The sequence below is a fragment of the Miniopterus natalensis genome, chromosome 6 (assembly GCF_054644295.1).
Source record: "Miniopterus natalensis isolate mMinNat1 chromosome 6, mMinNat1.hap1, whole genome shotgun sequence".
In the NCBI taxonomy this organism is placed as follows: Eukaryota; Metazoa; Chordata; class Mammalia; order Chiroptera; family Miniopteridae; genus Miniopterus; species Miniopterus natalensis.
The window spans coordinates 42306940-42332862 of record NC_142086.1 but is presented as its reverse complement, the minus strand read 5'-3'; the positions used below and the strand labels follow the sequence as shown (position 1 = coordinate 42332862).

The following is a 25923-nucleotide window of genomic DNA, read 5'->3' as shown; positions in this document are numbered from 1 at the left end:
GCGCGGGAGCTCGGGGTTGGCAGGGCCGGGCCCCACCGGCGGCGCGGGCTCGGGGCGGTCCCAGGCGGCGCGGCGGGGTGGGGCTGCGCCTCCTGCCGGGGGGCGGCGTCCACACCCCGCGGGCGCTGGGGGAGTGGCGCGTGCCTGCCCCTGGGCCTGCGTGGGCCCCGGCTTCAGAAGAGGGTTCCCGGCACTGCGGCGCTTCTGGGGGCGGCGGGGCGGCGGGGCCGCCCGCACTGGGAAGCGGCCTCCCCGCCCGGCTGCTCTGTCCCTGGCCCCGCGGGCCCCAAGCCCGGGCCTCCGCCTTTCTTCCTTCCCCGCTGTGTGGCCAAGGACTCGGACAAAACGGCCTTTTTCACCTTCCTAGGCCCCTCATCCCTAAACGTGGCCAATAACAGTGCTCTCTAAGGTGGTTGCTAGGATTGATTTTAACTTTTGTCATTTATTGGGCAGCAGAATATTTTTTCCTCCTGCTAGTAAATAAAAGCAAAGAAAAACAAAGGATACTTTTGTCTAAAGAGATTAACAGTGCCACATTTAATAAGAATTAGAGTCAACATATGTGTTCACCAAAGAGGTTGGGGCTGTAATAACAGAGCATTCATATAAGCAAAAGGAGAGAGAAGATCTGTGGTCAGCAGTTAGGCCGGAGCAAAGAAGATGGGCCAGGTGCAGAAGGTCACCAGGATGGCAAGCCCTGTGAGCCTAGCAACAGACAATTGTAGGGTGGGACCTGCCCCTAGGGTGACCTTTTCTTCTCTAGCATGTGGCTGGTGATGCAGTTTGGACCCCCGCCCCCCAGCTTTCCTCCCTAGAGATAACATCTAGGCCTCAGTTGTATTTCAGCTCCATGCCCCAAAATGCAAGGAAACCAGACCAGCAGCTGACCTCAGGACCAGCTGCATTAAATAATGGCCCCTGCCATGGCACCAACCAATCAGTCTATACCGTGAATGGGCACTTGGGGGGGGGGGAACTGCTGAATATTCTATTGAGATATTCCCCTGGGACCTCCCCCAAATCTCCACCCTTAAAACCTGTAGCTTGGAGGACTCAGTGTGTTCTCCCTCCTGGGAACACACTATTGTCTTTCTTTACCCCCCTCCCCTTCCCCCAGGCATGGTACATTTACCTTCCTCACTCCCAAGCTCCAAGGGCCCTTCCTTTACCTCCATAACTTGTTTCCTAAGCCCATCTCTTCTATAAATTACTTCTTCCACCTCTGTGGTTTTATAAATAAATGTTCTCTTATAGTTGGAGTCTTGGCCTTGAATGCTTTCCTCCTAGCCAGAACTCAAGTACCAAGGTTGCTGATCCCAGGGTCAGTCTGACCCCACCCATCTAACACCTGGTGCCTCCTTCGACAGATCCAAGGAGCAACCTAAACTGCACTCCACAGTGATCAAAGAAAGGCAAGGTTTATAAAAGCAAAAACCACAACATGTCATTTTTTCATGCAGATGAAGGGTTTCTGGCTACGATAACTGGGATTGATTAGTTCCAATATGCAAATGAGAGGAGTCCAAAACTCCAAAGAGGTTGAGTCCACTTATTTCCATATAACAGTTGTTCCAGGATGTTTATGGCTCAGCCTTGAGCTAAGTTTAGCAGCAGGTTTAGCAACATATAAGCAGTTCTGAGAACAGGCACTAATGTGCATGAGCTTCATTTCCTCAATAGCCTTCTATTTTAAATGACTCAGCAATGTTGATTCCATTTTATTTTTTCCATTATCATTAATATTCTATATACCTACCCAAAATTTTTGATTTGCTATGCCTATTTTTTTCTGGCTGTAATGACCTAAACTTGGCCTCAGAGTTGTTGTTGTTTAATTGAGGTACAATTTATATGTAATGAAATACACTCATTTGGTGTGTTCAGTGAGTTTTGATAACGTCTCTTGGAACTCTCCACTTGGGTGACAAAAGGGGGAAGCAGTTATCCATCAGCTTCTAGCCACATTTGGTTAAGAGTAGACCCACAGACATTAACTCCCCCCATATTTTCAGGCTGCACAGGCTTGAGTGCAAAACTTCCAAGGGTAGACTAAGCCAAGGGAAGTCCCCTGGACCAACAGCAGACAAAGGTGCAGGTCCAGGAAAGATGCTGTCAGGTTCTACCCCTGCAAAACAGGTCAGCTGGATCAGCATGGGTCAGCTGTTTACCCATAGTATGCTCCTGAATCCTACAGAGAAGGCATAAAGATAGCAAGCTGGTTGAAAATGGGGTGGATGAGGGACTAAATCTTCCTCAGTCCACTCCTTGGTTCTATCATTGGGCTCCCCTGAGATTAATTCAACTGTGATTAGGGAGATACTGTCCAACATGGCTACCAAGAGCCCACTCTGTGAAGATGGTGGGTTGGAGAGGTGGGAGTGCAATCAAGAGTGGCCTTGTGAGCTTAGCACTCCAAAAGCTGTCCATTACATATGAGGTGGGTGGCCCATTCCTGAAGTGGTATGATTGTGTCTAGGGAGGGATAACTCTGGGTACTAAAACAAACCTTGGGACCAGCACAGAAGCAGACAGCCCATAAAGCTCACAAGTATCTACTGCTAAATAGTCAATGGAGCAGCCCACCCTTCCAACCACTTTCTTCCCTCCCCCAGGCTGCCTGCTGCACTCTTCAAGACAGCATGTGGTTTGCCCCGGCCACACCCTCTAAGAAGCTGAGCTCCAAGCTTCCTCAAATCAAATCAAATCGTCCTAACCATACCTTGTGCTTTGACTTACGTTTGCCTGGTGGAAAACTATCAAGAGGAAGTTGAAAGGGGAATGCCACCTCGGTAACATAGCATTTAAATTAAAACTGAGCAATTTGACAGCATTTTTGAACTATCGAGAAAGGAACATCTCAGAAGCGCGTCCTCCTACTTTGATTTTTAACACAAGAGAAAAAGAGAAATTGTTCTTCAGCGTAAGTACATTTACTATTATCTTAATGTGGAATAGCTTGTTCCGTCTTTTTCCTTGTCCTTTTACTGATAGATTTTTCTGTTGATTTATTCTCTGTGAAGAGGTATTTAAGAATTGAGACACTTGTTTTTCTATGTTAATATGTTAAGAAAATAGTTTCTAGTACTATGTTGAATACGAGTGGTGAAAGGGAGCATCCCTGTCCTGTTCCTGATTTTAAGGAAAACGCTTTTAATTTTTGTCCATTGAGTATGATGTTGGTTATGGGTTTGTCTTGTGTGGCCTTTATTATGTTGAGGTATCATCCCTCTAGTTCCACTTTGCTGAGAGTTTTTATCATAAATGTGTGTTGGATTTTATCAAGTGCTTTTTTTGCATCTATTGATATAATCATGTGGTTTTTACACTTCATTTTGTTTATGTGATGTATCACATTTGTTGATTTGCAAATATGATACCAACCTCGCATTCCCGGAATAAATCCCACTTACACATGTAGTAAGATCTTTTTAATGTATTGCTGGATCTGATTTGCTAATATTTTGCTGAGGATTTTAGCATCTATGTTCATCAAGGATATTGACTTATATAATTCTCTTTCTTTGTAATGTCTTGATCTGGTTTTGGAATTAGGACAATGTTAGCCTCATAAAAAAGAGCTTGGAAGTCTTCCCTCCTCTTGAATTTTTTGGAATAGTTTGAGAAGGATAGGTGTTAGTTCTTCCTTGAATGTTTGGTAAAATTCACCTGTGAAGTCATCTGGTCCAGGACTTGTGTTTGCTGGGAGGTTTTTTGTGTGTTTTTTTTCACTATTGCTTCAATTTCATTAATTGTAACGAGTCGATTTGGGTTTTCTGATTCTTCCTGATTCAGTTTTGGAAGATTGTGTGTTTCTAGGAATTTATCCATTTCACACAGGTTGTCCAATTTGTTGGCATATAATTGTTCATAGTATTTTCTTAAAATCCTTTGTATATCTTTTGTGTCAGTTGTTACTTCTCCTCTTTCATTTCTGATTTTATTTATTTAGGTCCTCTCTCCTTTTTTCTTGATGAATCTGGTTAAAGGTTTCATCAATTTGTTTACTTTTTCAGAGAACCAGCTCTTTGTTTCATTGATCTTTTGTATTTTTTTTTAGTCTCTGTGTCATTTATTTCCACTCTAATATTTATTATTTCCTTCCTTCTGCTTACTCTGGGCTTTGTTTGTTGTTCTTTTTCTAGTTCTTTTAGATGTAGGATTAGGTTGTTAATTTGACATTTTTCTTGCTTCTTGAGGTAGGCCTGTAATGCTATAAGCTTCCCTCTCAGGACTGCTTTCACTATATCCCGTAGATTTTTGGTTGTTGTCTGTTTATTTTCATTTGTTTCCAGGTAACTTTTGTTTCTTCCTTGATCTCATTGTTAACCCACTCATTGTTTAATAACATGTTATTTAGCCTCCATGTGTGTGAATGTCGTTTTTTATTGTAATTGATTTCTAGTTTCATACCTTTGTGGTCAGAGAAGATACTTAATATAATTTCAATCTTATTAAATTTATTAAGACTTATTTTGCATCTTAACGTGTGATCTATCTTTGAAAATGTTCCATGTGTACTTGAGAAGAATGTGTATTATGCTTCTTTTGGATGAAATGTGCTGTAAATATCAATTAAATCTATCAGATCCAGTGTGTCATTTAAGGTTGCTGTTCCCTTGTTGATTTTTTTGTAGGAAGATCTATCCATTGATGTCAGTAGAGTGTTAAAACCTCCTACTATGACTGTATTGCTGTTGGTCTCTCCCTTAATGTCCATCAAGATTTTCTTTATATATTTAGGTGCTCCAATGTTTGATGCATATATGTTTACAAGGGTTATATCCTCTTGTTGGATCAATCCCTTTAGTATTATGTAGTGACCTTCTGTGCAGATGATGTTTTATTGACTTGTACACTTGAAACCTGTATGGTTTTGTGAACCAGTATCACTCCAATAAATTCAATTTTTTAAAAAAGTAGTAGTTTTATGACTTAAGTAGTGCTTTGGAGAAAATACACCCTTGCTGGTGGTCTGTGTTTCTCAGTATGTTCTGAAAAGGATCTGAACTTTCATGGGTTGGCCATTATAGTTCTCTGTATTTCTAACCAAGTCTGGATCATTCCTATTGAACAGAGAGCCATTCCATGGGAGAGCTGTGGTTGGTTCCTTGAACATGGACAGGGCAGGATCACTGACCCAGAGTAGGCAGGATCACCTACCCAGAGTCCACCCAATCTTTACTGTGAACTCACCATCAAGCCTGGTTTAGGGGTTTCTCAGATTAGGATCCCCGAATTATTTTAGGCAGGCAATTAGGGAGTTTTACAACCCATAGTAGGCTGACCTTCCTTCCTGGGTTACTTTTATTTTCTTCTTTTTCAGGGTGTCAGAATAAATCTACAATCTTTCATATTCAGGAGTTTAAAGACCCAAGATACACCATCAGCCTCTCCTCAGTGTGTTTTACAATTGAATCTTCTGTGTGAAGCAACAGGATTATCTTCTGCCCCAGCTTGGTGCTTGCTTAGAAGGTGTTCAGTTCTCACTTGGTGCAAAATTGTTCACTTTCTTTTCTCATCATTAGCAGCAGAAGCCATGGGTCAAACAAAGTGGGGAACACCACTACCCAGGCTTTTTCAGATTTTGGTGCTGACTTGTCTTCTTTACTTCTCAGGTAAGCAACTTAGCTGAATCCATTGTTTCAGGACTCAGAGAAAGGAGATGATGTTCTCAGTGCTACCCTCTTCTGTAGTCTTGCCAACTGGAAGGGAACTTCCAAATATTTCTGTCCATTTTACGGATGAGAAAACAGGCCCCAGAGATTAAAGGACCTGCCCGTGATCGCACAGGAAGTCAGCAGCCAAATTAGCTCAGGAACACAGACCTTAAAAGGAGGTGGAACAGTGCTATTTTAACAAAACCATGAAGCTGATTCATAAGTCCAGCTTAGAGTTGTGGTCTCTTCCATGAACACTAGATGCTCATTTACATTTTGTGATATGCTAAGGTCTCTGATTTCCAAACTATTAATTCTGTGAGACAACACAGCTAAAGTGTTCTGCTTCTAAAATTGAGCACTGATGATCTTTCCAATTTGAAGAGGGAGAGAAAGCAGTTGAGACATATAATCTTCTTAATGTTAAATTGTTTTCTTAATATTTATTTTTATGCTTTAGGTGTTGATGTCCTTTGCGAACACTGGTATCTGACATTAAGTGGTATCAGATTTAGCACAAAATTACATTCTTGGTTATTTTTAACTTACTACATAGATATTTCATGTGTGTTTTCCAAAAAAATGTTTTGACTTCTGCTCAGGTGCTGGGTTTATGGTACTATTGGGAATGGTGGGGCTCATCCTGGCAACAGGGTAGTTCTGACTTTATTTTTTATTTATTTTTATTTATTTTTAATATATCTTTATTGATTTCAGAGAGATGAAGGCGGGGGGGAGAGAGAGAGAGAGACATCAATAATGAGAGAGTCCTCATGGATCAGCTGCCTCCTGCACACACCCAACTGGGAATTGAACCTGGATCCTAGGTCCATGCTCAACCTCTGAGCCATGCCCGGCCGGACCTGACTTTATTTTTAAAGTTAAAACAAAAGATTTGCTTTCTGTTCAGCAGTATAGTATCTGGTTTCCCCAAATTAAAGAGAAGGCTTTGGCTCCAGCACAGTTTACCAGTCTACAAAGAACCGAATATCAAAGTCCTTGTGTTAAGAGCTGCTTACTTAAAATGTCTGCACTGTGGGCATTGTCCAGAATGTCTAAAGTGTGAGGGAGAGAGGGAGAGGGGTACACAGATTACTTGACTATTTTGTATGTATTTGACAGTTATAGTACATTTCCAACAGTTACAGTTTTCTTCTGGGAAGTTGGGAAAGCTCTCCCAAACTAGAAACCTCTAGAGAGTCTAAATAAGTTTCAAAATATTTAGAAAAATTTATACAGGCTTCCTAGGGGTGTGTGTGTGTGTGTCAGAGATAGAGAAACAATAAAAAAAGAGAAAATATAAAAAGAACATTAACAATATATTTAATAAAATAAAATTGTATATTAAAAAATTGTAGCAGCAAAAAAATAGAACACTAAAATCAAAACCAACGTTTTAGCAATTATACCAGAAAATTAGTCATAGGTAAATGGACGATAATCTTTGAGCTAAAGAAAGACATTTAGGAAAGCACCTTATTCTTTATTTATTTATTTATTTTAAGTGTCTTTATCTTTATTGTTGAGAATATTACAGGTGTCCCCTTTTTAGCCCCACTGATCCCCTCCACCCCCACATCCATCCCACCCCAGACTTTCCATGGGTTATGCTTATAAACATATAAGTTCTTTGATTAATCTCTCCCTACCCATTCCCCACTCCCCACCTTCCCTCTGAGATCCCTCAGTCTGTTCCATGCTTCTATGTCTCTGGGTCTATTTTGCTCATCACTTTATTTTGTTTATTATATTCCACGTATAAGTGAGATCATGTGGTACTTGTCTTTCTCCTACTGGCTTATTTCACTTAGCATAATACTCTCCAGTTCCATCCATGTTGTTCCAAAGGATAAAAGATCCTTCTTTTTTACAGCTGCATAGTATTTATTTATTTTCTAATCCTCACCTGAGGATATCTTTTCCATTGCTTTTCAGAGAGAGTGGAAGGGGGAGAGAGAGCGAGCTAGAAATATTGGTGTAAGAGAAACACATCAATTGGTTGCCTTCCAGGGCCAGGGATTGAGCCTGCAACTGAGGTACATGCCCTTGGCTGGAATTGAACCCGGGACCCTTCAGTCCGCAATCCAACACTAATCACTGAGCTAAACCAGCTAAGGCAAACACCTTGTTCTATAGTAGCGATTTTCAACCTTTTTCATCTTATGGCACATAAACTAATTATTAAAATCCTGCAGCACACCAAAAAGTGCATTATATTTTTTTGCCAATCTGACAAAAAAAATAGGTGTAATTTTGATTCATTCACACCAGATGGCTATTGTTGTGTTGGCTGTTGTCATGTTTTTATTTGACAATCTAAGGGAAAAGAGGTCAGTGCCCCTGACTAAGTAGTCAGGTATTGCATGTTTTAAAAATTCTTGTGTCACACTGGTTGAAAATCACTGTTCTATAGCTACATCCAGATTTTACTATTGCTGTTCAGAGTCACAAATGAACTCATGAGCTGCTTATGTCTGAGCACTTAACATATATGCCTTAAAAACTGAGCCTGGAGTTCCTGCCCTCAAAGAGATTTGAGTATGTTAGTTGGATAAAGCAAAACTAACTCATAAGCAAGTGAAAGGCAATGAAGTGCCTGGTTCTGACTGTAAGAGCCCAAGACCTGGGAAAGGCGGGCGAGGGTTGGCTGGGGCAGCTGGGCAGGCGGGTGGGTGATGGTGTAAGAAATCTATGTGGGGCAACAGGATGGACAAAGGCACAAAGAATGCGTTCATTCTTTTTTTAAACATTTATGAATTCAACAAACATTGAGCGTCTCCTGAGCACAAGACAATTTTCTCAGTCTTGGGGACAAGTTATGAGGAAAAGTGACATGACTTTTGCTTCCATGGAACTTATGGTCATTAGGAAGAAAAGGAAAATGAATCAAAAAATCACTCAAGTGAAGGTATGACCAACAAACACTGTCCTTCCCTGGCAGAGGGGAGAGTGGTGAGAGCGAACTGGCGAGAAGGAGGAAGGAACAGGATGGGAAAGAAACCAAGGAGGGAGGACATGGAGAGGTGGGGACCTGGGGGACAAGAACCAGGCTCCATAAGGGCTTGAGGGCCATAGCCAGGAATCGGAATATTATTTGGAGGGCACTGGGAAGCCATGGGAAGATTTTAAATAGGGGAGCGACATGGTCTATACCAGTGCTGCTCACACTTTCATTTTACATACCAGTGACCCTGGGCCTTGCTAAAATGTGGTTTCTAGCGCAGAGTATAAGTATGGAAGCGGTCCCGGTGGGAATTTCCAAAATGCTCAGAAGATTTTTAGTTCCTCTTTTCAGTCTGGTTCTTCCTCAACATGGGCATCTTGTAAGGGGGCCTCACGTAGTGTATCACTGACCTTTGGAAATACTTACAGTTCTCAGATGTCTGGACAGAAATTTCTTAAGAACCATCATTGAAATCAACTCATTTACACTGACATCAACATAATGGCAGAGTGAGAAGGCTTCTTTGTTTCTCCCCTTAAATTTACAAGTCAGACAACTATAACTCAACAAAGGATCCCTTGCTCAACATACAAACTCTCCTGAGAGATCCACATATCTGAAGGTGGGTTTATTGGAATGAGTAGGGGAGGTGGGATGTGGGGGAAGGACAGGAACACTGGTCAAAAAACACAGTTCAACACCCACCATGGCTCCAGCAAACACAGTAGTGAAGTCAGGCTGCAGCCTTCACACTACAGCCTGGAACATAAGAGGGGCAGAGGCAATGTCCCTTCCTTCCCCCCACCCCATTGCAGCAGAGCCCAGTAGAGGTGGCTGGGATACTTAAACACCACAACAGTGCTAGTAACCATTACTGACAGGAAGGCAGAGCTGTGAAATCATGAACTTGCCTCCCTTGCCCCACCCATCACCACAGACCCTGGCAGAGGTAGTGAAGACAACTCCAACAATACAGAGGGGTCAGTTCCCATTAGTAATGAGGCAGTGCTGGGAGCTAACAAAACTGGTTCTCTACCATGGTGGTAGTACACCCTTAACGGAGATGAGCAGGTCACAGGGGGGACACCCACCACTCCAGTGGTTCCGTGGCATTTTCCTCAACTTGAGCAACGCCACAGATAAGAGAAAACAAAAATTTGTACTATAGCACCATCTACTGGAAAACAAAAGAAAGTAACGTACCTATCAACCTACTAAATTATTAAGAGCAAAACAGCATCTAAACAAGAAAAGCATTCACTTCCTCAAATGCACAGACCTAGAAACACTCCATGAAGAACCATGAGCAACCACAGTAACAAGGAAGCACAGGAAGAAGATGAAAAGTCTCCGGAAACCAAACTCAAAGTCATAGAAGACTGCAATTAAATGAGAGAATTTGAGATTGCAGTTATGAAGAAACTCAAGAAAATACAAGAAAACTCAGAAAGGCTCAGGAATAAAATTAATGAACAAAAAGAACACTTTATCAAAGTAATTTAAATTATAAAGAAGAACCAAACAAATTCTGAAGTCAAAGAACTCAATGAATGAGATGAGGAATGCATTAGAAAGCATTGGATACAGAGCAGACCAGAGGGAGGAGAGAATCAGCGAGCTCAAAGATAGAAGCCTAAAAATGACCCACGATGAAGAAGAGAGAGAACTAAGAGCTACCATATAATATGATCCAGTAATCCCTCTTCTGGGTATCCACCCTAACAATTTGAAAAAATTTTTTTGGTAAAGATATATGTTGCCCTATGTTCATTGAAGCTTTATTTACAATAGCCAAGACATGGAAACAACTTCAGCAGAAGATTAGATAAAGATGTGAAAATATATACAATGGAATACTACTCAGCCACAAAAAATGAGATACTTCCATGGATGAGACTTGAGATTACTGTGCTAAGTGAAATAAGTGAGACGAAAAAGGATAAGAAGTGTATTTATTCATATGTGGGATATAAAGCAGAAACAACAAATGAACAAACAAAACTGATAGATACAACAGAATGGTGGTTAGCAAAGTAGAAAGAAGGTTGGGGTAGGGTTAGGACAAAGAAGGTAAAGGGGATCAAATATATGGTGATGGAAGGAGGCTAGACTTCAGGTAGTGAGCACACACTAGAGTATACAGATGTCATATTCTAAAGTTGTACACCTGACATTTATATAATGTTATTAACCAGTGTTACCCCAATAAATTTAACTTTTGAAATTATCTCACTTTCAGTTAAGATTTCTCTTTTTGCAACATTTAAAATCAGAAATCCTGGATTCTTTTTGGGTGGGAACAAACACATCATAGGGAAAGAATCCTGTGAGTTAGAACCCCAGATGAGTGAGTCGCTTCTTGTCATGGTGTCTGTCTGACCCACAGCAAAATACATAGCTAGTCCTATGTGTCTGACATAACACCTGAGTGAGACGAAAGGGATCAGAGGGTAGGAGTTGGAATGAGAGGCAGGAAAGAGAAAAAAAAGAAAACTCTTACCGAAGACCTGCTATGTAGTAGGGACTTTTTCATTTATATCATTTAATTTAATTTTACAATGATCCTGATAGGTAGGTGTCATGCCCTTTTTACAGATGAGAAAACAGATTAATCAGCAAGTGGCTGAGCTGGGACTAAAACCCAAGTCAGTAGGAATCCATAGTAAGTATTCCTTCTTAAAGAAAGTTCAGATTATTTAGTTATTATATGCTCCCCTTGAGTATAACTTTTCATTTCTCTCCCTTTTCAGTTATATTCCCTAAATTTGGAACTGGCAATGTTCAGCACAATAGGGATACCTTAGATTATTATGGGTTACTTCACACTGCTATGAAAACACCCACCATCACATAGCTCTCTTCCTAAATGCTGTGGTGGGGCCATATCCAGTCTGATGGAGGCCTGAAGAAGGCCTGGTGAGAGAGAGTTGCTAGTGCCCCACGATCCTGCTGTCCAAGAAGAGGGAGGGCCTGGAAATAAAATCCCTAGACATGGGCCTCCCTCAGGGGCTCTGTTGGGTCTGAGCAACACTGGCGGGGAAGACAACATGGTACCATGACTGGGCAGTGTGAAAGAGCGTGGGGCTTAGAAGGACTCTGCACAGCACAGGAAAAGTGACCACGCCTTCTGAATGAAAAAATCAAAATATAGTCTAAAAAGGGATTTTGGTGCTACTGATGAGTGCTCAGGAGCTAATGAAGAGATGGAGTTTAGACGCTGAAATGTTGTATTTCTGGAATATACTGATGGGAAAATGAATAGAATCTTTTAAATGGGGGCCCCTGGCAAAACTAAGTTGTAGGGCAACTGTGTCATGGGTTGCAGATGGCCAAAAGAGCTCAAGATAGATATAGATCCATTTAGGGTAGCTGAAGAGGTCAGACACAGTCTAGAAGTGTTAATAAGGCCCTGTCTGGTGGAGATGAGGGGAGTGAGACATTTGAGTCTGAAGTCATGGGGTCAACCCAGAGCTGGAAGGAAAAAGGACTGTTTCTCAAAGCAAAAGTGCTTGGTGGTAGGGCCCGGTTGGGGTGCCAGCAGCGTCGGCTTGCTTATCCTAGATCTGGGGCCCAAAATTGAAGAAACCAGTAAATAAACGGAGTGGCCTGAAAATCTTTGGGCAGAAAATGTAAAATTGGGGTAGTTTCCTTTCCAAGGCCTAGTTTCCTCCTCTGTAAAATAAGATCATCTGTAAAAATGAATGATCATGGAAATTCCTTGAAGATCTCACGTGTCTTAACTATAACTTCCAGATTCCTGTGGGCCTGAGTACATGTGATTGGAGCTCATATGCTAGTTTCCTAAAGTCCTTCTTCTAATGGGACTAGTAGACCTTCTTCCTCACTGTCCAGAGATAAAGAAAGAAAATATGGTATATATATAATAGAGTTCATTAACATGATTATCTTATCCTCCCTTAAATAGGAAGGAAATTCTGGCACTTGCTAAAACATGCATGAAATCTGAGGACATTATGCTAAGTAAAATAAGCCAGTCACAACAAGACAAATACTGCCCTGGCTGGTGTGGCTCAGTTGGAGCTTTGTCCCATACACCAAAAGGTGGCAGTTTGATTCCTGGTCAGGGCACATACCCAGGTTTTGGGTTCAATCCCTAGTCTGGGTGTGTGTGGGAAGCAACTGGTCGATGTCTCTCTCTCTCTCTCCCTCTCGCTTTCTCTTTTTCTCTCCCTTCCTCTCTCTGAAATCAATTTTTAAAAATACTGCATGATTCCACTTATATGTGGTATCTAAAGTAGTCAGTTTCATAGAAACATGAAGCTGGGCGGTGGTTACCAGGGGTCAGGGAGTGGGGGAAAGGGACATTGTTTAATACGTAGAGTTCCAGGTTTGCAAGATGAGAAAGTTCTGGAGATCTGTTTCACAGCAGTGTGGATATACTTAACTGTATTGAACTGTGCACTTAAAAATAGTTAAGATGTAAATTTTGTGTTATTTTTTAAAACCCCAAATAAAAAATGAAGGAAAAAACAGCACTGGGAATCAAAAAAATTAAAATCAAGCTGAATTCGATTATGCTTAGTCACTAGATACAACACTGTGAGTTCTATTACTACCAACTCTGAATGCTTGTGCAGGAATGTATATAATAAACATACAACATTTTGTTCTATTTGCCTCTCCTTAGTCACCAACCAGGTAACGAAGCAAGTGAACGACAGGGTAGTACTATCCTGTAATTACAACATTTCTGCTGATGAACTGACAAGAGTTCGCATCTATTGGCAAAAAAGTACTGATGTGGTGCTGACTGTCATATCTGGAAAAGTGGACCTGGGGTCCAAGTATAAGAACCGCACCATCCCTAACATCATCAATGACCCTTCCATTGTGATCCTGGGTCTACGCCCTTCGGACGGTGGTACATACACCTGTGTCATTCAGAAGCCTGAAAAAGGGGCTTTCGTATTGGAACACTTGATTTCGGTGCTGTTATTCGTCAAAGGTCAGTGGAATTTTACTTATTTATTTATTTATTTATTTATTTATTTATTTATTTATTATTTATTTATGTATTTATGTATTTATCTTTATTGTTGGAAGTATTACAGATGTCCCCCTTTTTTTCCTGCACTGACCCCTTCCTCTCTCCTCCCGCCCCCTCCTCAGGCCTTCACCTAATTATTGTCTGTGTCCGAGGGTTATGCAGATATGCATATAAATTAGTTGGTTAATCCCTTCCTGCCTCTCCAGCCCCGCCCCCTTCCCCCTGAGATCCTCGAGTCTGTTGCATGCTTCCATGTCTCTGGATCTATTTTGTTTGTCAGTTTATATTATTATGCTAAGTGAAATAAGCCAGTCAGAGAAAGACAAATATCACATGATCTCACTCATAGGTGGAGTCTCAGGAATAAAATAAACTGACAGTGGAATTTTCTGATTTACTCTAAGCCTACAGACTCTTGATGTCCTTCAAGATATACTCCTATTGAATTAGGTGAAAACTTTTCCTCAAGAGAAATGTATCTCATGTTATTTCTTAGGGTTAAGTGAATCTCTAGTTTTACAAGAAACCCTAATTGATTTCTCACGATGTCCTGGAAATATCTATTAGTGTGCATTTCTTGCACTTTGACCATCCAAATTCGTGACAGTCATCCTGGGGCACTATAATGACCCGAATGCCTTCTGAGTCATCAGGGGACACCTTTGATTTGATGTAACTATACTATTAACTGCCCTTGATATGGTAATATATTCTCGTGAAAGTATGTTGAAAGGTGTAAGAGCAATGTAGGCATAGATATTTTTCAAATAGTATTTGAATGTCTATTACTATGGCTATTGTACTATTATATTTATTGCATATTTGAAGCTCTCATCTAACAGTCATTCCTGCAAAGTTAGATGTTTGAGAACTGAAAGCATACTCTATGCCTGCCACAGGAAAGAAAATTAATTCATGAATCGAAGCCCTATTTATATATCTACTGTGAAGGATAAGCATTTCTTATCTTGGGTAGGAAGGAGCCTTGACTTAACGGGTGATAGCACTAGACTCTAGGATACTGATGTAGCCTGAGCCCTCGCTGAGAAATACAGCCCTGGGCCATTCCCTCACACTTAAAGTTCAAATACATTTCTCTTTCTCCCTGAGTACTTGAGCCTTTAATGGAAACCAAACCTCTTAATAAAATATAATATTGTAATAATTATGTATGGTGCCAGGTGGGTACTAGATTTATTGGGGGGAATCACTTCTTAAGTTATATAAATGTCTAACCACTATGCTGTACACCTGAAACTAATATAATTTTGAATGTCACGTGTAATTGAAAAAAGAAAAGAAACAACAAAAAAGATAATGACCCTGGCCAGGTTGCTCAGTAGGTTGGGCCATTGTCCTGTGCACCAAAAAGTTGCAGGTTCGATCCCTAGTCAGGGCTCCAGTGGGTGTGCGGGCGGAGGCAGCCAGTTGATGTGTCTCTCATACATCAATGTTTCTGTCTTTCTCTCCCTCTGTCCCCCTTCCACTCTTCTGAAAAGCAATGGAAAAAATATCCTCAGGTGAGGATTAAAAAAATTAAAAATGAAAATGCATTACCTAGGGGAGGTGGCACCACAAACATATTAGTCTGTATCAATTAATTACATTAACTACATCTTCCTCTAACAGAATACCCAGAGAGTAGTACATTTGGATAGAAAAAAAAGGAGTTTTAGGGAGGACAGGCCCTAGCAGCACATACAGTGGGAGACCAAGGACAGCTAACTGGGTGACCTGAGAGTGCTGGGGGCCTCCAAAAGGGGGCAGGCACCAAAATCAGGAAAGGGAAGACAAAAGGGAAACTTCACCTGCTTAATTTGACCCAGAACCAATTCTGATTTTTCCAATTGAGTCTACAAGAGCAGTGCTTCTCAGATGTGAATGTGCCTAGGACTTAAGGGTGTTGTGAAAATGCAGATTCAGCCCGGCTGGTGTAGCTCCGTGGTTGAGCATCGACCTGACACCAAGAGGACGCTGGTTCATATTCCCGGTCAGGGCACTTGCCTGGGTATGCAGGGGGCAGCTGATCCATGTTCTTTTTCATCCATGTTTCTATCTCTCTATCTCTCCCTCTTCCTTCCTCTCTCTCTCTGAAGTTAATAAAAACATATTAAAAAAAAAAAATCAAGGAAACAGATTCCCGCCCAGGGCCTCTGACACCTTGATTTAAAAAAAAAAAAAAAAAGCAGATTCAAATGCAGCAGGTCTCAGGTTGGATCTGAAATGCTGCACTTCTAACAAGCTTCCAGATGATGCCTGCATGGCTGCTAAGGACCACAATTTAAGAAACAAGACATTAAACAGTCTCTCAGTTGGCTAGGGTGACCAACTGTCTCATTTTGCCCAGGACTAAAGGGTTTCCTCAGACAGGTTTTCAGGGCTAAAACTGGAAAAATCTCAGGCTAACCAAGGCAAGTTTGTTTCTCTACATTTGCCTAAGATTGCAAAATGATATAATATCAGCACAGCAGTATATGAAAGCCTCCATTAACCAGTACATCTGAGGAACTAGTTATACTAGTTAACAAATTAACTAGGTTAGCGAATTTTAACCTTCTAAAACATGTGCACCTCTTCCTCTCCTAATAAGGTATTTTTACCTTACCCATTAAAAATGGTGAAAACTTGGGTTAATTGAATAAAATGAGATACAGAGTAGTAATTCTTTGATGATTCACAGTCTTGCAAGGCCTTAGGAGCTGTTACTCTAAACAGGTCACCTTATAGAAGGGATAGGAGACAGAGCCGAGGCTGTTTCAAGCAGAGCTGGAACTTGAAAAGATGATTTTTAATACAATCCTTGGTATTAGTAGCATCCTTGAGGTTTATCTATTTCTCAGAAAAGCAAAGTGCAGAAATGAGCAAGAATTATAATGTAGGGCATGAGTTACTTGGATTTGTTATTCCAGTTTATAACACATGACATGCCGAGATTATGAGAAACTAAGGAAGTATCGTCAATGTCAGCTACCAGTGCAAGGATTTGACCTTATAAGATAAATTACAGGGAAATATTAATGTCAACTAAAAATGGCTCAGGAAAATGTCAAACTTAATTTAGAAACAAGGTTAACTGAAAAAAGAAAAGTGACTTCACCTCCAACCAAATCCAGTGTTTCCTTTTCTTGGCAATTATAATCACTTGTCATCACTTCCCCTTCCCTTATTATTCACAGTGCCACCAGGCAGTCCTGGAACTTTCTCCTGACAACCTGATTTAAATAAGGAAACTCATCTGAGAGAGGGCAAATTTAAGACCCACATAAATCAGTCTACTAACTAACTTCCTTTGTGTCAGGTTCTGTGCTATGTGTTTTATTGTAATGATGTCATTTACTTCTTACAACCCTGCAAGGTAGTTATCATTACCCCCATCTTACAGTGGAACAAACTAAGACTGAAATTGGCCCAGGGTTAAAAGGCAAAATGGGCTTTAAAATCCTGCTCTTGATGACCACTTCAATATACTACATCTCTTGGGGACTCAGAACTCTGAAAAGAAAACTATGTAATGAAGTATGGGAGGATTGACTCCCCACATTCATGCTGAAAAGTATAAATTCTTTAAGTCTAAGGATAAGTGAGAGAGAAGTGAGGGGAGCTTTCTCCTGGGTTCTCTACAGCCATTCCACTATGCTTTGCTTTGTATACACTTTATTTTTTTAAATTTATCTTTATTGTTGAAAGTATACATTTTAGTATCTTATTGAGGCTCAACTGTGCAAATGAGTGAGTGCCTCGAGTATCTCGGAAGAATGCTAGGAGGGCCTCTCTGTCCTGTTGAGGCATATCAGAATTGTGAGAGGATTAGAAAGGCTAATGATTGATATTACAGACTTAATATTGGACAATTTGGACAAGGTTTACCTGATTAAAAGACTATTTTTGAAAAAGAAAGGGAGTGCTAAACAAAATTTAGGAAAGTGGTTTCCTCAGCTGTGGGAAGTAGGAGGCAGGCTCCGTGAGACTATACAAGTAGATGTACTTAAGTTACTATGTGCTGGTTCTCAAGTTGGCTAGTGGGTTCACAGGTGTTCACTATAATATTAACTAATAAATAGATAAGTGAAAGAGAACTACTTTATGACCTTAAATGTCAGGAGAAAAGAAAAGAAGGCCAAGTAAAAGAAACATTGAAAGGGAAGCTGCTGGTATCTGCAAAACTTGGATTCGAATACCAGTTCTGCCACCTAATGGTCATGATTAGACCTCAACTTCATTATTTATAAAATGGAAATTGTATTAGATTAAATCATATGAAGTTACTGATATCTGATCTTTTTTGATCTGCAACCTACCTCCTAAGGTTGTTGTAAAGACAAAATGAGGAAAAGTCCAGGCCTAACAAGCATTAAGAGCTCAATAAATGTTGTCTGTTGTCTGTCCCTTCAGTTCTTACAAATGCAAGTACTTTGTCAATATTCTTCACAGGAACCTACTTCTCTTTTCTCTAATAACTGCCCTCCTACCTCTATCAGAAGTGATGAAGAATTCCAAGGTCAGCCTTTGGGTTATACATAACTATTGACTTACGGGATGTTGTAAATTACATCTCATTTTTGCATTCTTATTAAAGCTAGATACTTTATTAAAAATATAACACACACACACCCCCTACACATGCAGATATATAATGGTATGTACTTATATCATTGTTCTTTCTTTAGCTGACTTCCCTGCCCCAAGTATAACTGAACTTGGAAACCCGTCTACTCACATCAAAAGAATAATCTGTTCAACCTCTGGAGGTTTTCCAAAGCCTCACCTCTCCTGGTTGGAAAATGGAAAAGAAATAAATGCCATCAACACAACGGTTTCCCAAGATCCTGAAACTGAGCTCTACACGATTAGCAGTGAGCTGGATTTCAATGTGACAAAAAACCACAGCTTCTCATGTTTTGTCAAATACGGAAACTTAACAGTATCACAGACCTTCAGATGGCAAAAATGTAAGTCACGTTTCTACTGTGGAGAATCTAAAAGGAAAATAACCAGATACATTTTAAGATTGTGCATATTGACTTTGACTGTATCTTTTGCAGTTTTTTTAAGATATGCAAATAAAATGTTATTGTGACTTATTGAAGTCACTGTACAAGGTGTGACTATAATGTTACTACATTCATTTTATTTTCTTTAAACATTCCAAAATTTAGCATCCAAATAAATGCTATCAATCAAATAGCCATCTTAGCAAGTTATTGTAACAATGTTGTTGTCACTGAAAGCACTAACTTTTGTCCTTCGATGGAATTGTCCTCAGGGCTTTGGCGGCTTCTTTTGGGGCATCCCCTCTCCACTGTGCCATGGTGTCAATCATTGTCTTTTATGGTTGGCAGTGCTTTTAAAGAACTATTGGTTCATTCAGAACCAAGTCTAGTGACAAAGGTGAATGACAAGCTATCTGTGGACAATGCCTGAAAAAAGATGTCTTTTTTTAAGCAAATACCATGACCAGATACTTTACCCACAAGTGGTAAACTTGTAGAATCTTCTTTTTCCAAGAAGTGAAATCATCTGAAAATATAAAATGGAAAAAGTTAGGTTTATATAAATTTATGCAGGACAAACTCATAATGGGTTATTACAGGAGAACTCAGGTACTTGAAATACATGTCTAAGTTGTATGGCTGATTATACAGAGAACCAACAGGCCTCTTCCCCACCTCCCAGCCCCACACCTAACAATATGTTTTGTGGCTATGTAGTAAGAAACAATACATTGAGTTTGATATACAGTAGTATCTAAGTGTAGAGTATAGTATATAATGTATAGTATGTTTTATGTCTTCCTCTTTTCTGGTAGTAGAGGAGATATTTTCTTTTTTAAAAAAAATATTTTTATTGATTTGAGAGAGAGAGGAAAGGAGATAGAAACATCAATGAGAGAGAATCTATCAGCTGCCTCCTGCACGCCCCCTGCTGGGGATGAGCCCACAACCTGTGCCTGTGCCCTGACTAGGAATCGAACCTTCGAGCCTTAGGTCCAATGCTATAACCACTGAACACACCAGCCAGGGCTAGAGGAGATATTTTAGATAATCTAGTAGTTCATTCTAGTGAATGATTTACTCTAGATCTTTCCATCTTGAGGTGGATACTTTAATTATTTTCCTCAGTAGATAATGAGAGAAAATTTCCCAGGGAAAAGTAGTTCAAATATATACCAAATTTTGATGATTTTATTGATAGTCCAAACTCCTCTCTCTCAATCATCTTTGTGCATTCTCAAAAATGTGTAAAAATGAGCCTGAATCCTATTAATTCAGCATTACTTTTCACTTAATTTATTATTGTTTAACCAATTTTAGATTATGACTAAGGTGGGGAGTAATATGCGAATCAGTAATAGCAGCTTCAATCATATTTTATTTTGGACTTTATTTAAATTTGGAATATGGGTATATATGATATTCTAGGACAGCGGTTGGCAAAATTTTTCAGAAAAAGTCCAGATAGTAAATACTTTAGTCTTGCTGATCAAACGGCCTCTTGTTGCAACAATTCAATCCTATTATTACAACATGGAAGCAGCCATAGACAAGACGTAAATGAAGAACATTGCTGTGTTCCAACAAAACTGTATTTTAAAAAGTAGGTTGTAGGCCACATTTGGCCTGTGCACTGTAGTTTGCTAACTTATAGGAAATAGAATATAGCTCTTCAAATAAAAAGATGGAGCTATATTTTAAGATGACATTATTAGACTGCCTAGCTTTATCATCTTTTCCCCTAATAGGCCTTCTCTCAATCCTTCCTTCATGCTAAGGATTTCTTTTCAGTCTAATTCAAAGTACAAGCTCTTTGCCCTATTTGGTCTACATTTACAATGATTAATGAAAAGATGACTAAGTGTATGTGTTTATTTATTCCTTTATTCAATCTTTAAGTAGTTGTCACATGGCAAGCATCTTGCTAGATACTACTTGTTGTCTCTACAGTCAGAGAGCTTTAGTGTATAAATACTTCAAATCTCATTGACTGGACTGAAGGCATCCTGCAGAGTCAAAGCAAATAATGCATTTGTGGCTGGTCAAGGACTGACTGCAGAAGCAAACATAACTTAGGTGCATAGTTCATAAAAATGTTACAAGTCAGCCCTGGCTGGCGTGGCTCAGTGGTTAGAGTGTCAGCCTGCAGACCGAAGGGTTTTGGGTTCTATTCCGCTCAAGGGCATGTACCTGGGTTGCAGGTTCATTCCCCACCGTGTGTGGGAGGCAACCAATCAATGTCTCTCCCTCACATTGATGTTTCTCTCTCTCTCTCCCCCTTTCTTTCCCCCTTCCTTCCACTCTCTCAAAAAAAAAAAAAAAAAAAAAGAGCAATGGAAAAAATATCCTCAGGTAAGGATTAACCAAAAGAGAAAACAAAAAAAATGTTACAAATCAATGTGAGTATATTTACTCACATTTACTATATAAATTTCCACTTGACCACCACCCCCAAGTTTATTAATTAAATAAATTTGGTCTATGATTCTTTTAGTCTGGGCTTGCCAAATTTGTTAATCCTTGATGTACTGGAAGGCATAGGTGTGCATGAAGGGGATAAGTCAGGGAGTCCCACGCATGGTGTCCTATAAGCTGTATGTGCAGATGTCCTCACATAACTATGCCCTTGAATTCTTGATCTGTTCTGTGGAGTACTCCAGGTTCCTAATAGGCATTCTGACAGAGCCAGTTTGTTGTTACTGGTTCCTCCTTCCTTCCCTTAAACACACATCCTCTCTCTAGGCTGAGGGAGGCTTAAGGATGGGTGGGAGTGGCCTCTCAGAGGAAGCCAGGAGTGAGTCAGAACCTGTGAAACTTTCAGACGACTCCCAAGATAACAGGGAGAGCTTCCTTGTTATTTTGGGTGTCATTCTGGTCTATAGAGGCCAACACTGGTAATCACTTGATGTCTCCATGTAATCTGGTGCTTTAGAGAGAGAGAAAAAAACAACTTTCCCTAGTCTCTAAGGGATAGGTGCACTATGATCAAGCGTGCATTTTAGAATGGATACTGCAGTGTGTATGAATTATTAGATTCCAGGAAACCAGAGGCAAAGATACCAGTACAAAGGCTACTAGGAAGGAGATGAGAACAACCTGAACTAAGGCAGTTGCTGCAAAGAGATTTGGGGGAAAGGAATCAATTGCAGAAATATTCTGAATATAGAATAGAAAGTCCATGGGAGCCTACTGGGCACAAACACAAGCCTTCACTCTTATTTGGGTACCTAATGGTGTTGCCACTCACTGAAATGTGAGAACATAAGTGTTAAATATGCTTTGGAAAGAATATGGTGAGTTCGATTTTAATGAAGGGAGATGCTGGCATCCAACTATCTAGTCAGCGGCTGGAAATGCAAATCTGGAGCTCAGAAATGAGATCAGAAATATAATATACAGATTTAGAAACCAGATGATATTTCAAACCTTGGGTGTGGCTGAGATCACCCAGGAGGACTGTGGGGTCAGTGAGAAAAGAATGGGACCACAAATGGAACCATGGGGAACAACAAAATTGAAAGGACAAAAAGAGAAAGAAGAGCCTACAAAGAAAACCGAGTCACAACCAGCAGAAACAGAAGAATGTGGCATCATAGAAGTCCAAGGAGGAAAACTCTCAAAATGTACCCCCATGGCTTGGTAATCAGAAAATGAGAAACAATAAGTTAGTAAATGTTCCATATTTAGTGCAAGCTATTCCAGAGAAATCAGAAGACTATGAGCTACTAACGTTCCTTTTAATTTGTGTTCCTGACTGTTCTCCAGATGTTGTTGCTAACTATTCCTCAAAGAGGTTGAAGAATAAATAGTGTAGCAGCTGCTCCTGAGCAGGAGGGACAGAGAGCAATACCACACACACCTTCCTACTCCCCACCTACGTCCTTCCTGGTGTCCCTGTGTTCTCTCTGTCCTGCAGCTGACGGCCAGTTTGCAGAGCTCTCCTCCAGGGTCATCCCACCTAATGCCAAGCCACAGCCACTCTTAGTTCTTTCCTGGGCCTCTTCTACCATTCCAGAAATTGTCTAGGCTGGACGGGGAAAACTGTGTATCCGAAAACGAATGCAAAAGGAATGCTTTCAGCAGTCACTGGAAGGGGTGTGTGTGTGTGTGTGTGTGTGTGTGTTAGGAGAACATGCCAAGAAAAGGAGAAGGCATGCCAGAGCCGGATAAAGAAAAATGAGGTACATCTCGAACATGACATCAACTAATTATTAGTAGTAATACATAGTAATATCAGCTATAAAAATGAGATACGAAGACAAGGTAGCTTTTAAAGTATCTCCTTAGAGCATTTTTTTATGCCAACTTAACTCCGTAAATACAAAAGTTCAAAGTTTATTTTTCACATTCAGTATCTGACATCTGGATATCAGTGGCCCACAAGTATATATCTGATTGATGAGTGATGAAAGAAAATGCTATCAGCTGCATATTGGAGAGCTGGCCAGGCAAAGAAGTGAAAAATACTCTTTACAGTTGTGTCAAAATAAGAGGCATACAATGGGTGTCAGGCCGTTGGAGACACATTACAGCTAACACTATTTTTTTCCTCCACAGCTGAGCCACCACCCCCTCCTTCTAATCCGTTCTGGATCTGGATCTTAATCTCAGTATTTGGGTCTATTATCTTTGTTACAGTATTCGTATGCTGCACATGCAAAAGTAAGTGCTATTGTACTACCATCCTGGAAGCCCAAGCTCTACTGGTATGGTTTAGCATCTCTCCAAGATTTTAGGCTATTCTCACTTTTGGAAAGTCTATGGAAACTTTAGTGTCTCCTTTCCTTGGTTCAGCGAGTTCTGTTCATTCACTAGACAGACATTTCTTCAACACCTACTATGTGCCTGGCACCCTAGTAGGCAATGGAGTTACAAAGATAAGAAATCACTGCCCTCAAGACACTAAATTCTAACTTAGTCCTTTTATGTCCCCCCCTAACTTTATAATATTTTCTTGGAGACACCAAGGCTTGCTAACTAATATGAAAACATTTCTGACGCAATGTGATATTCTAGTCTTTCATTTGGAATTTGAGAAAAGTCATAAATGACAAGATTTGGGGGCAAGAATCATTTTCCTGGAGGAGAGTAAGATGCGCTAATGAAACTGAGAAACTACATGGCCACTGGTGATTTTTACCAATTCTCATTTCTACAGGATACGTTTTTTGATGAATGGTCAGGAATGGTTGAGGAAAGAAGATCTATCTAGGATATTTTCCCCTACGAGTTTAAAAGTTTGTCCTTATATATATATACTATCCTCAATCTCTCATTAAATGAAGAGGAACTGCTAGACCAGAGCTAAGGCCAAAGTCACCATGAAGGAGTGACTTTCTTAGAGTAGAAATCATGTATACTGAGAAAAAAAATGGGAAAAAACAACATCATCTGATTTTCCCAACTTTCAGCACAAAAAATATCCAAGGTCAGGGAAATCACTAGAGACTCTTTGCCATGAACAACTCAATCCATGGGTAGGATGGAAAAGGTCTGGGGCTCAAGGGTGTTTCTGATAGTCTTCCCAGCCTTACCTCTCTAGTTCAAATTTCCCATTCCTAGTACTATGGACATTTGGGGCTGAATAATTATGTGTTTTAGGGTGCTATTTTGTGCATTGTAGCATGTAGCATGTATAGCAGCATCTCTACTCACTTTATACCAGTAGAACCCCTTGCCACAGTAGTGACCAAAAATGTCTCCAAGCATCACAAATGTCCCCTGTTGAAAGGTGGTGGAAATCACCCCTGTTTTAAGAACTGCTGCTCTCATTCTAAGCCAGTCTGAAGGCTTGCTAAAATATACGGGCACAGTTTAAGGGAAACTCACCTATATAAATTTTTACTTTTTGTCTTTATCTTCAAGGATTTTCTGCAAAGAGAAGGAGGAATGAGGAGAGCATAGAAATGGAAAGGATCTCCCCTGTCTACTCAGGATCTATAGAAGCATCAGGCTGAACAGAACATCTGAAGGTAGCTCTCTTTAGCTTTTCTCCACCATTGTGGGTCATATGAGATCATGGGCATCAGGAGGCACAGCGTTTTCTTTCTCTCGGTACCAAATTTAAGATCTACTACCTCTTACCCCACCTTCTCAAAAACTTCATTCAGATTACTCTAAAGAGATGACTGGCACCTCTCTCTCACCCCACATACAATTTACTTATTGCAGCCTCCTTTGCTGTTCCATTCTGCCATCTCGAAATGCTCCCCTCTTGTCAGCCAATTCAATGTCTTTCATTACCTACAAAACACTACTGTAAGTTCATTTTGAAGTAATATTCCTGATCTAACTCCTTATTCTAATAATCTCTTTCCCTGTATCCCTCAGTATTAATGGACACAGATTTGTGTCATTTATGAGTCACTCTGTACTAACTCAGCAACACCTACATTGTTCTCTCTGCCTTTTAGTAACAGAGTTATCCTGCTGACCCAATCACAGAGCCAAATTTCATAGAGAATTATTCTCTATGTAATTTTCCCACTCCAAAACTCAGAAGAGCCCCCAGTGCCTATAGAAAAACCTTCATAACTTTTACCTTTCCACTTTCCAGTTGATCTCTGCAGTCTGAACATCCTCAGTTCTTTCCATTGTTCTTTTCTTTTTTTTTTTTCCATTGTTCTTAAAATGGTAGTTTCCAGAAGCTTCGGGTGAAAACACTAGATGTCAATAAATGGAATCCAACACTTTAGATTTGGTCTTGCTGATTCTGCATACAATGGGATAATTACTATCTGGGGTCTGGAATGTTCTTTCTGTTAAGGGAGCCTAACATAGCATCAGCTTTTGTGAGTCATATTGTTAAGATCTCAATTTTGTGTTATCCTAAAATCCCCAAGTCTTTTCATATCAGAGAAATATTGGAACACTGGAATGCAAGAGACTGATACTAGGTCCCCAGTGGTTTATAGCCTCCATAAACAATTCACTTTTGACTTGCAAAGGTTACAGGGACACCAGCATAAGAAATGAGAATCTGCAGAGTTACCTTTAAAAATAGTGGTTAGAAATCAGTGATCAGTTGTCACAGCCAGTCCTTGCAGCTGATCGGCCTATGGGTAAATCTCTCCCATTGACTTGCCAACAGCAATTAAGGCTCAACTGCAAGAGGAAGATGTACACAGTCCACACAGAGTGAGGGATGCACCTCGAGTGTCCAGCTGAGGTGACTGGGAAGGCTGGGTCACTGAACCCTATAGAACACCTACTACATTAGGCCACTCTTCCAAGCCCAGGAGATGTAGCAGCTCTACTTAATATGTAGAAACAAACACAGGGAGGCTGCCAAAATGAGGAGACAAAGAAACATGTCTCAAATGA

General features: G+C 40.3%; 1 protein-coding gene across 1 annotated transcript; it reads left to right on the top strand.

Moving 5' to 3' along the window:
- Window positions 1-5532: 5532 nt before the first annotated feature.
- Window positions 5533-24557, top strand: CD80 (CD80 molecule). The gene is given in 6 exon segments (XM_087817873.1): window positions 5533-5601; window positions 6243-6259; window positions 13250-13567; window positions 18277-18558; window positions 22445-22515; window positions 24414-24557. Coding segments are annotated over 6 exon segments (897 nt in total). The 5' UTR covers window positions 5533-5536.
- The last annotated feature ends 1366 nt before the right edge of the window (window positions 24558-25923 follow it).